The sequence below is a fragment of the Thamnophis elegans genome, chromosome Z, assembly GCF_009769535.1.
Source record: "Thamnophis elegans isolate rThaEle1 chromosome Z, rThaEle1.pri, whole genome shotgun sequence".
NCBI classification, from domain to species: domain Eukaryota; kingdom Metazoa; phylum Chordata; class Lepidosauria; order Squamata; family Colubridae; genus Thamnophis; species Thamnophis elegans.
In genome coordinates this window covers 5632271-5646455 of record NC_045558.1, presented here as the reverse complement: position 1 = coordinate 5646455, position 14185 = coordinate 5632271, and the positions used below count along the sequence as shown (strand labels likewise).

Genomic DNA, 14185 nt, shown 5'->3' with positions numbered 1-14185 from the left:
TTTCTTTCATCTCTCACTTTTTCTTTCTTTTCTTCTTCATTTTCTTCTTCCTTTCTTTCTCTTTCTCTTTCTCTTTCTCTGTGTGAGTCTGTGTGTGTTTGTGTGTGTGTGTGTGTGTGTGTATGTGTGTGTGTGAGTGGTGGGTTTCAAAAAATTTTGGGACCTCTTCTGTAGGTGTGGCCTGCTTTCTGGTGGAACCTCTTCTAACCAGTTCAGTAGATTTGACGAACCGGTTCTACCGAATTGGTGCGAACTGGTAGGAACCCACCTCTGCCATGTGACCGCAGAGACCCTGCAGCTTTTCCCAGATTCACTTTTTTCCAATGCTGTAACTTCGAACGGTCACTAAATGAATCTGATGTACATCGGGAGCTTTCCTGTATAGTGTAGAGGAGGGAGGAAGATCTGTCAGCTTTAAGGCGGTTGGACTTCATCTCCCAGAATTCCCCTTCCAGCTGTGCCCCTTGCCTTATTTGCACAAGGAAAACAGGATACAGTTCAACCCGCTTAACAAATGTCTCACTTAACAACATAACTTCTATGTGCAATTGTGGTCGTTATGTTGAGGACTGGCTATATTAATATTTGTGAAATATTGTCTTCTTAATCTGTTCCATTCAGTGTACTTGAATAGTTGTTCCATCGTTCTCTGTGTCTACAAAGGACTTCATTGCAAAAATAATCACATTTCAGGAATATATGTATATATGTATGTATGTATGTATGTATGTATGTATGTATGTATGTATGTATGTGTGTATATATATATACATACATACATACACACATACACACATATACACATATACACATATACACACACATACACACACACACACACACATACATACATACATACATAAATCCTGCTGGATTTTTATTTAGACAAGGGCTGGGGGGGGGGGGGGGGAAACTCCCAGGGTCTGGAAATAATTCTTCCCGCTCCCTTTCCCCAATTTTCGAAGGTAGGGCTGAGTCAGGAATATTTTTATTGATTGATTGGTTCCTTGTGAAAATCTGGAGGAAAGAAAAAAACCCCAGGCCTTCCCAGTTTCAGGGGAAAAGTCGGTGTTTGAAATCAAGGTCTCAAAAACCATTTGCAAGGCATGTAACCAGAGCATGTGAGAACAGCAGACACATCTTCATGTTCCCCAGCCTCGTTTTCTCTTCCTTGGCTAGATAGGTTTTATTTCTTCCTCTTTGACTCCGAGGTTTCTCGGAAGAAGTCCGGAGGTCTTAAACCCATTGTCCTTGGATTGGTCCAGGATCATGGCCTCGACACGAGATAGGCATCCTATGCATTTCCTTCCTCTGATGCTTCCTATTGTTTCCTGGATCCTCCTGATCTTTAAGATAAAACTTAGTTTTAGTGCTGCAGATTTAAAAAGGAAGAATCAACACGGATTTTGGGGGGCAGTTGAAGCCCATGTGCCTTTAAGTTGTCCTGGCTGAGAAACTCTGGAAAGGCAACAGAATTTCATATTTAATGCGTGACTTTGTGTTCACAGTGAAAAATTACAATAAAGGTTATCTATAAGAAGATTCAAAGCCCTCCTTATTCCCCTTTCTTTCTTTCTTTCTTTCTTTCTTTCTTTCTTTCTTTCTTTCTTTCTATCCATCTATCTTTCTTTATTTTTCCCTTTCTCTTTCTTTCTTCCTTTCTTCCCTCCCTCCCTCCTTTCCTTTCCTTTCCTTCCTTCCTTTCCCTCCCGCTCCCCTCTTTTTCTTCTTTCGTTCTTTTTTTCTTTCTCTTCCTTCCACCTCCTGCTCTTTTCCAACCTCTTCTTAAAAAATCTTCCAGTGTTGGAAAGCATCCTCAACCATCTTCGTCCAGTCCTTCTGCCCCTCAGTTGGGAAAGTCCGAGCCATCCCCCTCGCCTTCAGCTGAACGTTGGCTAGCCACCGCGGCTTATTTTGGGATTCCCTTCGTGTCCTCATTCGGCAAGATGGGACTATTGTCTGCAGGAGCCATGGAGGAAATGTCCCTTTGTGAATGAAACGGAGGAGTTTCTCCGCCACCCAGCCCTGCGCTTCCAGTAAAGGCGGCCTCCCTGGTATATCTCGAGATCAAAGGCAGGACTGGACAATCGGAGGGAGCACAGTTGGGGTTGCTTATACAATGCGGCCTTATTTTTTCCGGTCCCTTTCAGCTAGGATGATGGATTGCTTCCTTCTCACAGCATGGCAGGGTCTGCGGCGTGTACGGTAATTGGGTACCCTCTAGTGAAGGGAAGCCAATAGTCCCTTTCCTTGCAGGCAAGCAGGCCTAGAAGGAGAAGGAGGAGGAGGAGGAAGAAGAGGAAGAAAGAGGAGGAAGAGGAGAAGGAGGAAGAGGAGGTGGAGGAGGAAGAGGAGGAGGAGGAAGAAGAGGAGGAGGAAGAGAAAGGAGGAGGAGGAAGAAGAGGTGCAGGAGAAGGAGGAGAAAGAGGAAGAGGAGGAGGTGGAGGAGAAAGAAGGAAGAGAAGGAAGAAGAAGGAGGAAGAAGAGGAGGAGGAGGGGAACGAGGAAGAAAAAGAAGGAGAAGGAGGAAGAGGAGGGGGAGGAGGAAGAAGAAGGAGGAGGAGAAAGAGGAGATGGAAGAGGAGGAGGTGGAGGAGAAAGAAGGAGGAGGAGGAAGAAGAGGAGGAAGAAGAAGAGGAGGAGGGGAAGGAGGAAGAAGGAGGAGAAGGAGGAAGAGGAGGGGGAGGAGGAAGAGGAGGTGAAGGAGGAAGAGGAGGGGGAGGAGGAAGGAGGAGGAGGAGAAAGAGGAAGAGGAAGAGGAGATGGAAGAGGAGGTGGAGGAGAAAGAAGGAGGAGGAGGAAGAAGAAGAGGAGGAGGAGGAAGAAGAGGAGGAGGGGAAGGAGGAAGAAGAAGGAGGAAGAGGAGGGGGAGGAGGAAGAGGAGGTGAAGGAGGAAGAAGAGGAGGAGGAGGAGGAGGTGGTGGAAGAGAACAATAGTTAGCAAAAGGCAGACAAAGAATAGCATCACTTGAAGGGCTCAAAAGATCGTAGTGGTCGCACGTGGGAACGACTTGGGGAAGGGGTTGAGCCCCGGAAATGTTGGAATAAGGGGCAGCTAAGCCTATTGGAGAAATGGAGTCAGGGCAAACATCAATTAATCAGAAGACAGCTGGAAGGAACCTTGGAGGTCTTCTAGTCCAACCCCTTGCTCAAGTATTTACCATTTCAGATAGGTCCAGTCTCTTCTTATAAACCTCCAGCGTTGAAGGACCTACAACTTCTGGAGGCCAGCTGTTCCACTGGTTAATTGTCCTCACTGTTAGGAAGTTTCTCTTGTTTGCACTTTTTCTTTGAAACATTACTACTACTACTAGCTGTTGTTGTTGTTCTTCTTTTCTTCTTCTTCTTTCTCTTCCTCTTCCTCCTCCTCCTCTTCCTCCTCCTCTTCCTCCTCCTCTTCTCCTTCCCTTCTCCTCCCTCTTTCTATCTACTTCTTCCTTCTTCTTCCTCGTCCTCCTTCTCCTCTCCCCGCTCCTCCTCCATCATCTTGGAATAGATCCTCTCTAGTCTCTTTGCGTGGCAGAATCATACTTTCAAGCTTAGAAGGCTGTCGTCTTCTAATGTGGGTTAGTTCAGACAGAGCATAAAATATAGAATCCCAGGGCTGGAGGGGACTCCAGAGGTCTTCTAGTCCAGCTCCCTGGACTTTATAGCATTCAGGTCAAACAGCTGTCCAATCTTTTCTTGAAAACTCCAGGGATGGTCTGAGCTACCCACAGCTTGGTAGCCCAGCCACAGTTAAGACTGGATTTGGCCTTTTTTTTTTTTGTCCACCTATTGAGTCTTTCAAAAGGACTTATATGTTAGGCAAACATTATTGTTTGGTGGATTAAAGGTTTTATCGCAGGATGTAAGCTGTGCTCCCAACACTGGACATTGAAGTTCTCCAGTATCATCTCTGCCCGTATTGGAATCAGTAATAAATCAATCCTTGAGCTGAGGGTGAACGTATGCCTTCATTCTGCAAAAAAGGCAGAAGTCCTTGACGCGGAGAATCCACTGTGTTACTGGGCGGCTCCCTCTTTCCACCCCCAGATTTATGTTCTGGGGGGGGTTAAATGGAGCGCTGCCCAAACATAGCTTACTCGCCTCCTCCTCCTATCCCCTGAGAAGAGGTAATCAAACTGTCAAACAGTTGATGGATACTGTTTAGACAGCTCAACGTAGCCAAGGATCCGGAGCTGTTAAAAAGAACAACCCCTCTCAGACCACGCCCAATCCGGAACCCCCAACACTGGACATTTTTAAGAAGAAGTTGGGCAACCATTTGTCTAAATTGGGTCAGGGCAATGATGGCGAACTTTTTGGGTGTCCAAAAAGCCCCGCGCATGTGCTATTGCGCTTGCTCGCGTGCCCATCCCCATAATTTAATGCCCCACGCACCATGCCCCTGCACATGCACCCATGACACATACACCCCACTGCCTCACACATGCGCGCACGGCTTTCTTGGACCCTGGGGAGGGCGAAAATGGCCTCCCCCACTCCCTAGAGGCCAGAAACGGCCCGTTTTCCGACTTCCAGTGGGCCCAGTAAGTCTGTTTTTCACCCTCCCCAGGCTCCAGAGGCTTTCTAGGGCGAAAGATGGCCTAACACGCAAACTGGAAGTTCAGGAACAGTTTGCTGTCACAGGTTTAGGGTTTCCTGCCCGAGCATGGATTGGACTAGAAGACCTCCAAGGTCCCTTCCGCTCTGTCATTCTGCCGAAACAAGCTGCGTTTTGCAATTGACGGATGGGAATTTTGTCAATGCCAACGGTGATCAAAGTGGAGTTCCGGATATATTTATTTCTATTTCACAATGAGGCCTGTCAGGGCAAGAAGCAACGGATGGAAACTAATCAAGGAGAGAAGGAGGCTGGAATTAAGGAGGAGCTTCCTAACAGTGAGGACAATTAACCGGTGGAACAGAAGCTGCCCCCGGAAGCTGTGGATCCTTCAATGCTGGAGGTTGGACTAGATGACCTCCAAGGTCCCTTCCAGCTCTATTCTGGTGGTCTGAATCTTTCTTTTCTTGAACGCCATTCCTATTTTTGTCCTTGTAGTGAAGCAGCAAGGACAAAAACAGAACTGTGGAAATGAACAGCTGGCTAAGAAACAGGCATCCCCAAGGGAAGTCTGAATTTCTAGATTACGGCCCACAGCGCCAGGATTAGAAATGGGTGGCATCTCACAGCGAAACTTGGGTGTCAATCATCTTACCTCCAGCTCATCATGATGGGGCTTTTCCACACCATGTTGGGCTGTTCCTTCAGCCCTGAGTCATCCCATAATACCAGTGAGTCAGTCTCCATCCTGGGCTGTACATGGAGTTATTTTCAATCTGAGTCATTTTTTCTTGACTCTTTTCCTTATATTTTCCTGGCTGTCAGCAAAGTAGGTTACCTTGATGGGATCTTAGAAATGGCACATTTTCTTTTAAACTTTCCCCTCCCTCCGTCCTTGTTTTTCCCCTTCTCTTCATCATCTACTGCTCCCCTTTGCTCCCCTTCCCTTCCTCTTTCTTTCTAATTCTCTTTCCTTCCTTCCTTCCTTCCTTCCTTCCCTCTCTCTCTTCATCTATCCTTCTTCCTTTTTCTCTCTTATCTTCCTTTCCCTCTCTCTTATCTTCCTTCATTCCTGTCTCTCACCCTCCCTTCCTTCATCTCTCTTTCTTATCTTTCTTCCTTCCTCTCTTTCATCTTCCTTCCTCCCTTCCTTCCTCTATCACTCTTCTTTCCTTCCTCTCTCTCACCCTCCCTCCCTTCCTTTCCCCCTCTCATCTTCCTTCATTTGTTCCTTTGTTCCTTCTTTCTTTCCTTCCTTCCTTTCTCTTTCTTATCTTATTTTCTCTCTCTGTGTGTGTGTCTGTTATCTTCCTTCCCTTCCCTCTCTCATCTTCCCTCCTTCCTTCCTTCCTTCCTTCCTTCCTTCCTTCCTTCCTTCCTTCCTGTCTCTCATCCTCCCTTCCTTCATTTCTCTCTTATCTTCCTTCCTCTCTCTTTCATCTTCCTTCCTCCCTCCCTTCCTCTCTCACTCTTCTTAACTTCCTCTCTCTCACCCTCCCTCCTTCCCTTTCTTTCTCTCTCTCATCTTCCTTCATTTGTTCCTTTGTTCCTTCTTTCTTTCCTTCCTTCCTTCCTCATTATCTTATTTTCTCTCTGTGTGTGTTTGTATGTTATCTTCTTTCCCTTCCCTCTCTCATCTTCCTTCCTTCCTTCCTTCCCTCCTTCCTTCCTTCCTTCCTTCCTTCCTTTCTATCACCCTCCCTCCCTGATGGAGCTAGAACGATTATAATTTGGGTAAACAGTGTCCAAATTTGAACTGCCCAGGATACCAAGTAGTCGCTGACTTACAATCACTTACTTGCTTAGTGACCAAAGTGAGAATGACGCTGACAAAAGTGACTTACAACTACAGGCCGGATTGTTTTCCTCACTGGTCCAAAGCATATATCGGAATGGGAGTTACTGCAAGTCCTCGACCTACAACGGTTCACTTAGTGGCCATTTGAAGTTGCAACAGCACTGAAAATAAAAGTGGCTTAGGACTGTTTCCTTACTTAACCGCTGTCACAGCCTCCCTGCATGGTCACGTGATCAAAATTCGGGCGCTTGGCTCCTGACCTCAGTTTACAACATTTGCAATACCCCGAAGTCACGTGATCTCCATTCGCAACCTTCTTCTCTGCTGGCTTCCAGCCAGCAAACACAGTGGGAGAAGTTGGATTTGCTTACCAACCATGGCTAAAACAAAAAAAAAAGTCATAACACTGGGCGCAACTCACTTAGCAACCGCCTTGTTTAGCCATGAAAATTCAGGCCCTTATTGTGATTGTTAGTCGAGTACCTGTACAGGTAGCCATTTGACCTTTGAACCCAATGATCCCAAAATTTATGTTGCTAAGCGAGACATTTGTTAGGTGAATTTTGCCCCATTTATTAAGTAGTGAATCAATGCGGTTTGTTAAGCAAGTCACACGGTCATTAAATGAATCTGGGCTTCCCCATTGACTTTGCTTGTCGGAAGGTCGCAAAAGGGGACACTGCAACCGTCATAAGTGTGAGTCAGTTGCCAAACATCTGAATCTTGATCAGATAACTTGCAAGGGTGCGGTGTTGGTTGTAAGTGTGAAAAATGGTCACAAACCATTTTATGTTTGGTGCTGTTGCAACTTTGAACAGTCACTAAACGAACTGTTGTAAGTCGAGGACTTGCTGTAACTCCCATTCCGAAATATGCTTTGAACCAGTCCAGCATCCGAGGACGTTAGGGCTAGCATGAAGAAGTCGGCTGTGTTTCTCCAGGATAATGAAGAAACATTGTACCGTGACCCGTCAAAACCGCGGTAGACAAAAGCGCGCTCGACGAAAGCGCGTACCTGACGTCATCAGCAGCGCGACGAAAAAAAATAAAAATAAATTAAATTGAAATTAAAATAAAATAAAATTAAAGCAAGCCGATTCACATAAAGGTAAGGGTTAGGGTTAGGGTTAGGTTAAGGGTTAGGGTTAGGGTTAGGTTTAGGGTTACGTTAAGCGTTAGGGTTAGGGTTAGCGTTAGGTTAAGGGTTAGTGTTAGGTTTAGCGTTAGGTTAAGGGTTAGGCTTAGGGTTAGGTTTAGGGTTAGGTTAAGGGTTAGGTTTAGGGTTAGGTTTAGGGTTAGGTTTGGAGGGGTTAGGGTAAGGTTTTCACTTTAATTTTAAATTTACCGCTCACAGCGCGATAGCAATATAGCGATAGCAGTAGACTTATATACCGCTTCATAGGCCTTTCAGGCCTCTCTAAGCGGTTTACAGAGAGTCAGCATATTGCCCCCAACAATCTGGGTCCTCATTTTACCCACCTCGGAAGGATGGAAGGCTGAGTCAACCCTGAGCCGGTGAGATTTGAACCGCTGACCTGCTGATCTAGCAGTAGCCTGCAGTGCTGCATTTAACCACTGCGGCACCTTGGCTCTATGTTTTCGTCGATGTTTTCGCGTGATGTTTTCGTCGCGCTGTGATGACATCACGTACGCGCTTTCGTCGAGCGCGCTTTTGTCTACCGCGGTTTTGTGGTGGAACCACATTGTACAGGTGTTGTACTTTGGCGAAAAACAACATGTTTTGTGTAGGGGGAGTTGGTTGTTGTTGTTAGTTGCAAAGTTGTGTCTGACCCATTGCCACCCCATGGATAACGTTCCTCCAGGCCTTTCTGTCTTCTTCCATCCTCTGGAGTCCATTGAAGCTCACTCCTGCTGCTTCAGTGACTCCATTCAGCCACCTCCTTCTCTTCTTCCCAGCATGAGGCTCTTCTCCAGGGAGTCCTTCTTCCTTCTCATCAGGTGGCCAAAGTATTTGAGTTTCATCTTCAGGATCCGGCCTTCTAAAGAGCAGCCAGGGTTGATCTCCTCCAGGACTGACCTGTTGGATGGCCTTGCAGTCCAAGGGACTCAGTGCAGGAGTCTTCTCCAGCACCAGAGTTCAGAGGCCTCCATTCTTTGGCCCTCAGCCTTCCTTAGGGTCCAACCTTCACAGCCATCCATCCTTAGATAGCAAATACAATAAAATAAAAATAAAAATGATGCTTTCAAATTGTGGTGTTGTTGAAGACTCTTGGGAGTCCCTTGGTTTATTATTATTATTATTTATTGTTTATAGGCCGCCCTTTTCCCTGAGGGGACTCAGGGCGGCTTACAATTTATGGGGAGGGGAATACAAGACAGTAAGACATAAACAATACATAAGTAAAAATAGAATACAACATTCATTCATCATTCAGGTGGGGACGGATTACAATCTTTATCCCCAGGCCTGACGGGATAGCCAGGTCTTAAGGGCTGTGCGGAAGGTCTGGAGGGTGGTGAGGGTACGAATCTCCACGGGGAGATCGTTCCAAAGGGTCGGAGCTACTACTGAAAAGGCTCTCCTCCGCGTAGTTGCCAGTCGACACTGACTGGCGGATGGGACTCGGAGGAGGCCTAATCTGTGAGATCTTATGGGTCGAGAGGAGGTGATTGGCAGGAGGCAGTCTCTCAAGTACTCAGATCCACTACCATGGAGGGCTTTATGGGTGGTAAGTAGCACCTTGAAGCGCTCCAAGGACATCATATCAGTCAATCCTGAAGAAAATCAGCTCTGATTTTTGATCTTTGGAAGGACAGACACTAAAGCTCAAATACTTTGGCCACCAAACGAGAAGGGAGGATTCCTTGGAGAAGACCCTGAGGTTGGGAAAGAAGGTGAAAGGAGAAGGGGATGACAGAGGATGAGATCCAAGGGGCTCAATGCAGGAGTCTTCATCTCCAGCACCAGAGTTCAAAGGCCTCCATTGGTGCTCAGCCTTCCTTATGGTCCAACTTTCACAGCCATCCATTGCAACAGGGAAAGCCATCGCCTTGACTATAGGCACTTTTGTTGGCAGGGTGATGTATCTCTGCTTTTGGACTTGATTTTTGGAGTTGATATGTCCCAACAACTCCCTAGCTAGCTAATCTGTTCTGACCGAGGAAGTTGTTTGAAGGGGCAGCGAAACCTCTCAGTTCCACAAAGAAATAAGCTCATTTGCCATGACTCAACCTCCGGGCACGTTGAATAGAGAGCCTTAAGGAAGATCATTTTGACTTCGAGACACACGAGATTAGTTACTAAGGCAATGGGAGCCGATATCCACCAGATCATATTTGGAAGTGGCTCAGACAGCCTAAGAACAACAAAAGTCAACAAGGACTGGCAACTTTTTCACAAAGGTTAAAATACGAATTGCAAATGTACAGACAGAATTGATTTGGAAAGTTTTGGAAAGTTGGAACACTTTAACATCCCCCCAAAAAACCCAATCGCCTTCTTCCAAAGAGATTTTCTAGGAGTAACTGCTACATTAGTAGTTGCCCATGGGCTGAGGTCCACCTGGTTGACGTTTCATTATACAGTGAGTATGAAGTTCTGGGAATTAGGTTTTCTCACTCCTGCCTTCAACATCGAAAGTCCCAGTCTCTGAAATTGGCTCACCGGATGTTTTGAGTTTTAGTTTTTGAGCCTCCATTTGTTTTTGATTAAATTCACCTAAATCTACCCAAGCCTGTGATCACATTTGACCATATGGTTGTTCCATCTTGTTTCATTTCAGAAGATCTCCCACCACCGCCTCCAGGAGAGAAAATTTGCCCAAGGACATTCTGGAACTAGGTCAGTTCTGCTTTGATAAAATATCTGTTGCTGCTTTTTTGCTCTCCCATGGCAAATTTAAGATGGTGGACTTCAATTCCTAGAATGCCCCTCTGAGTATGGGGCATTCCATCTCCGAAAGGAGGGAAGGAAGGAAAAGCAAGGATGGAGGAAGAAGACAGGGAGGAAGGGAGGAGCGAGGGAGAAGAAAGAAAGAGGAAAGAAGGAGGAAAGAGGTACGAGGAAGGTGGAAGGGAGGGGAGGGAAGAAGGAAGGGAAAGCAAGGGTGGAGGAAGAAGACAGAGAGGGAGGGAGGAGCAAGGGAGAAGAAGGAGGGAGGGAGGAAAGATGTATAAGGATGGCAGAAGATGGAAAGGGAGGGAAGAAGGAAGAAGGAAAAGCAAGGGTGGAGGAAGAAGAAGATAGGGAGGGAAGAAGGAAGGGAAAGCAAGGGTGAAGGAAGAAGAAGAGAGGGAGGGAGGAGCAAGGGAGAAGAAGGAGGGAGGGAGGAAAGAGGTATAAGGAAGACAGAAGGTGGAAAGGGAAGGAAGAAGGAAGGAAGGAAAAGCAAGGGTGGAGGAAGAAGAAGATAGAGAGGGAGGGAAGAGGGAGGGAGAAGAAAGAGGAAAGAAGGATGGAGGGAGGAAAGAGGTATAAGTAAGGCAGAAGGTGGAAAGGGAGGGAAGAAGGAAGGAAGGAAAAGCAAGGGTGGAGGAAGAAGAAGATAGAGAGGGAGGGAAGAAGGAAGGGAAAGCAAGGGTGGAGGAAGAAGAAGAGAGGGAGGGAGGAGCAAGGAAGAAGAAGGAGGGAGGGAGGAAAGAGGTATAAGGAAGACAGAAGGTGGAAAGGGAAGGAAGAAGGAAGGAAGGAAAAGCAAGGGTGGAGGAAGAAGAAGATAGAGAGGGAGGGAAGAGGGAGGGAGAAGAAAGAGGAAAGAAGGATGGAGGGAGGAAAGAGGTATAAGTAAGGCAGAAGGTGGAAAGGGAGGGAAGAAGGAAGGAAGGAAAAGCAAGGGTGGAGGAAGAAGAAGATAGAGAGGGAGGGAAGAAGGAAGGGAAAGCAAGGGTGGAGGAAGAAGAAGAGAGGGAGGGAGGAGCAAGGAAGAAGAAGGAGGGAGGGAGGAAAGAGGTATAAGGAAGACAGAAGGTGGAAAGGGAAGGAAGAAGGACGGAAGGAAAAGCAGGGATGGAGGAAGAAGAAGACAGGGAGGGAGGAAGGAGGGAGGGAGAAGAAAGAGGAAAGAAGGATGGAGGGAGGAAAGAGGTACAAGGAAGGCAGAAGGTGGAAAGGGAGGGAAGAAGGAAGGAAGGAAAAGCAAGGGTGGAGGAAGAAGGGGGAGGGAAGAAGGAAGGGAAAGCAAGGGTGGAGGAAGAAGAAGACAGGGAGGGAGGAGCAAGGAAGAAGAAGGAGGGAGGGAGGAAAGAGGTATAAGGAAGACAGAAGGTGGAAAGGGAAGGAAGAAGGAAGGAAGGAAAAGCAAGGGTGGAGGAAGAAGAAGATAGAGAGGGAGGGAAGAGGGAGGGAGAAGAAAGAGGAAAGAAGGATGGAGGGAGGAAAGAGGTACGAGGAAGGTGAAAGGGAGGGGAGGGAAGAAGGAAGGGAAAACAAGTGTGGAGGAAGAAGAAGGGAGGGAGGGAGGAAGAAAAAGCAGGGTTTTAGGAAGAAGACAGAGAGGGAGGGAGGAGCGAGGGAGAAGAAGGAGGGAGGGAGGAAAGAGGTACAAGGAAGGGAGAAGGGGGAAGGGAAGGGAAGGTGAAAGGGAGGGAAGAAAGAAGGAAGGTAAAACCGAGTCTTTCGGCAGTGGCTGCTCTGGGCGCATGCTCTATGGTTGTACGCTCTGCAGGCAGCTGGTCCACAACCATAGAGCTTGTGCCCAGAGGGGCCACTGCCAAAAGACTCGGGTTGGAAGCTGCGGAAAAAGCCAGGCTTGGATGGCGGCAGTGGTGGAGGTGCCCTGACTCCGTAATGAGAGCTGGGCCATGCATCGTGAGGCTGGGAGGCAGGTGAGCGAGAGCAGAACAGCCCCTTGTGCAACCCCCTCTCCAGCCGTGCAGAGCGCCATTCACTGGCATTTGGAAGGTGCCAAGCCGCAGGAACCAGGTGGCGGTGAATAGGCACTCACGTGGCTTGGCGATACCCCTAGGTCAGTGAATGGCGCTGTGCCCGGCTGCAAAGGGAGTTTTCCGGGTGGCTCCTCGTGAGCGTGGTCACTTCATGGCTGTTGTGTTGCGCTGCTGCGACAGCGCAACACAGACCTTCGCCCATGAGGCTGTGCCCGGCTCTTTGGGAGCCCACTCGCAAGAGAGCAGCCGCCCGGCAACCCCAAAACAATAAACCCCCCTCCCCCCCCATAATAAAGCCAAAGCCATGTTTTGTAGATAAATAAAAAATAAGACCCTGTCATATTTTGGGGAAAACACCGTAGATAAATTCAGATAAAAGGATCTGTAGTAGGTACGTCTTCGACCTGCAACCATTCAGTTAATGACCAGGTGAAATTCTTTCAGAAGCAAACTCCCATATTTGCATTATTTCCATGGGCCTTTTGAACCAGACTATATTCTCGTTTTCAGCCTAGTCCAGGGATGGCGAATTTTTTCGGCACTGAGCACCCAAATTGGAAGGTGCGTGAATGTGTGTGCGTGTGCCGGAGTGCCAGAAATCTGAAGACCAGTTGTCCCGCATGTGGAGGCCTGGTTTTTTGGCCATTTTTTGGGACTGTTCTCAGGGCATTTTCAGCCTCTTTCGGGCCTTTTTTAAGGCCCTTTTTGGGCTGTTTTCAGGCTGTTTTCAGGCTCTTTTTCAGGCTGTCTTCGGCCCATTTTCTGGGCTGATTTCAGGCCATTTTTCGAGCTGTTTTCAGGCTGTTATTAGTCTCTTTTTTCAGGCTGTTTTCAGGCCATTTTTTCAGGGCTGTTTTCAGGCTGTTTTTCAGGCTGTTTTCAGGCTCTTCTTTGGCCCTTTTAAAAGGCCATTTTGGCTTGTTTTCAGGCCATTTTCTCGGCTGTTCTTCGGGCCATTTTCAGGCTCTTTTCTGGCCTGTTTTCAGGCACTCCGGTGCCTGCACAGATGCACCGGAAACAGGAGAGCAGCTGGCAACAGTGCGCATGCCCACCGCGAGGGCTCTGAGTGCCACCTCTGGCATGCGTGCCATAGGTTTGCCATCACGGGCCTAGTCTATTGTGCAAATGACATATAAGGGATAGCTTATGGCTATCCGTGTTGCTGGAACTCTGCTGTTGGTATATTAACTAAGGCAGCTAAGGATGTCATAACCTGTTTCATTTTACCCATTTTACCCAAGTGTGTTTCATCTCAAGGAGATAAAGAAAATCAAGTTTTAGTTTTTTTTAAAAAAAAGGCTATTTTTAACTTTGAATATTAAAATGCAAACCCTTGGATATTGAAGGCGTTTCAATTATGGAGTGGTTTTAATGTACAGAGTACAAGTAGAATTTCATGCTCTTAATAGGCCATAAGATGCTACTAGATTACTGTTGACCTCTTATTTTCACCTACTAGTTGATATCGAGGATGAAGAAAGCTGGGAGGATGTTGGGGAGGGCCCTGAATCATTGACTCTATATACCTGCCAAGTGACAACCAGGCCCATTGATTTCAATCTTGCAAAGGTGAGCTGTGCATTAAGTTTGGCAGAGGACAGGACAGAATTTGAATGTGGGGAGGGGAATAGGGGATTTCTGGAAGTTAGGCACTTAACACCCATCAACTATCAACGGACACATAGATGTAAATAATATTTACACACCATTCAAAAGAAAGAATAAAAAGCCAAGAAGGAAACAAAAAGACAAAAAGAAAAAAAACCTAGCTTCTCTAGCATCTAACAACAGATAAGCAGGGATTAATACCAGACAAACAGTCATGCAGAAAGCAATACCCTAATTAATATCAAGGAGAAAGCCTCTCCCTTGCCAACACTACCAGGGCAAGCTATTGTATACAAACAATGAGCAGCCACAAACTCACTAATCGGATGATGTTATCTAGCTGGGTCATGAAACATCTGCAAACATCTGCTAAATTATGTGCCAAATTA

General features: G+C 46.9%; 1 protein-coding gene across 3 annotated transcripts in view; it reads left to right on the top strand.

Annotated features, from left to right (window-relative positions):
• MINDY4 (MINDY lysine 48 deubiquitinase 4) overlaps window positions 1-14185 on the top strand; it is a 109154-nt gene that overhangs the window by 26265 nt on the left and 68704 nt on the right. For all 3 annotated transcript variants that reach the window (XM_032237266.1, XM_032237264.1, XM_032237265.1), the window contains 2 exons: window positions 10088-10146; window positions 13648-13757. In XM_032237266.1, the coding sequence (XP_032093157.1) occupies window positions 10088-10146; window positions 13648-13757 (169 nt within the window). The remainder of the gene's footprint in view (window positions 1-10087; window positions 10147-13647; window positions 13758-14185) is intronic.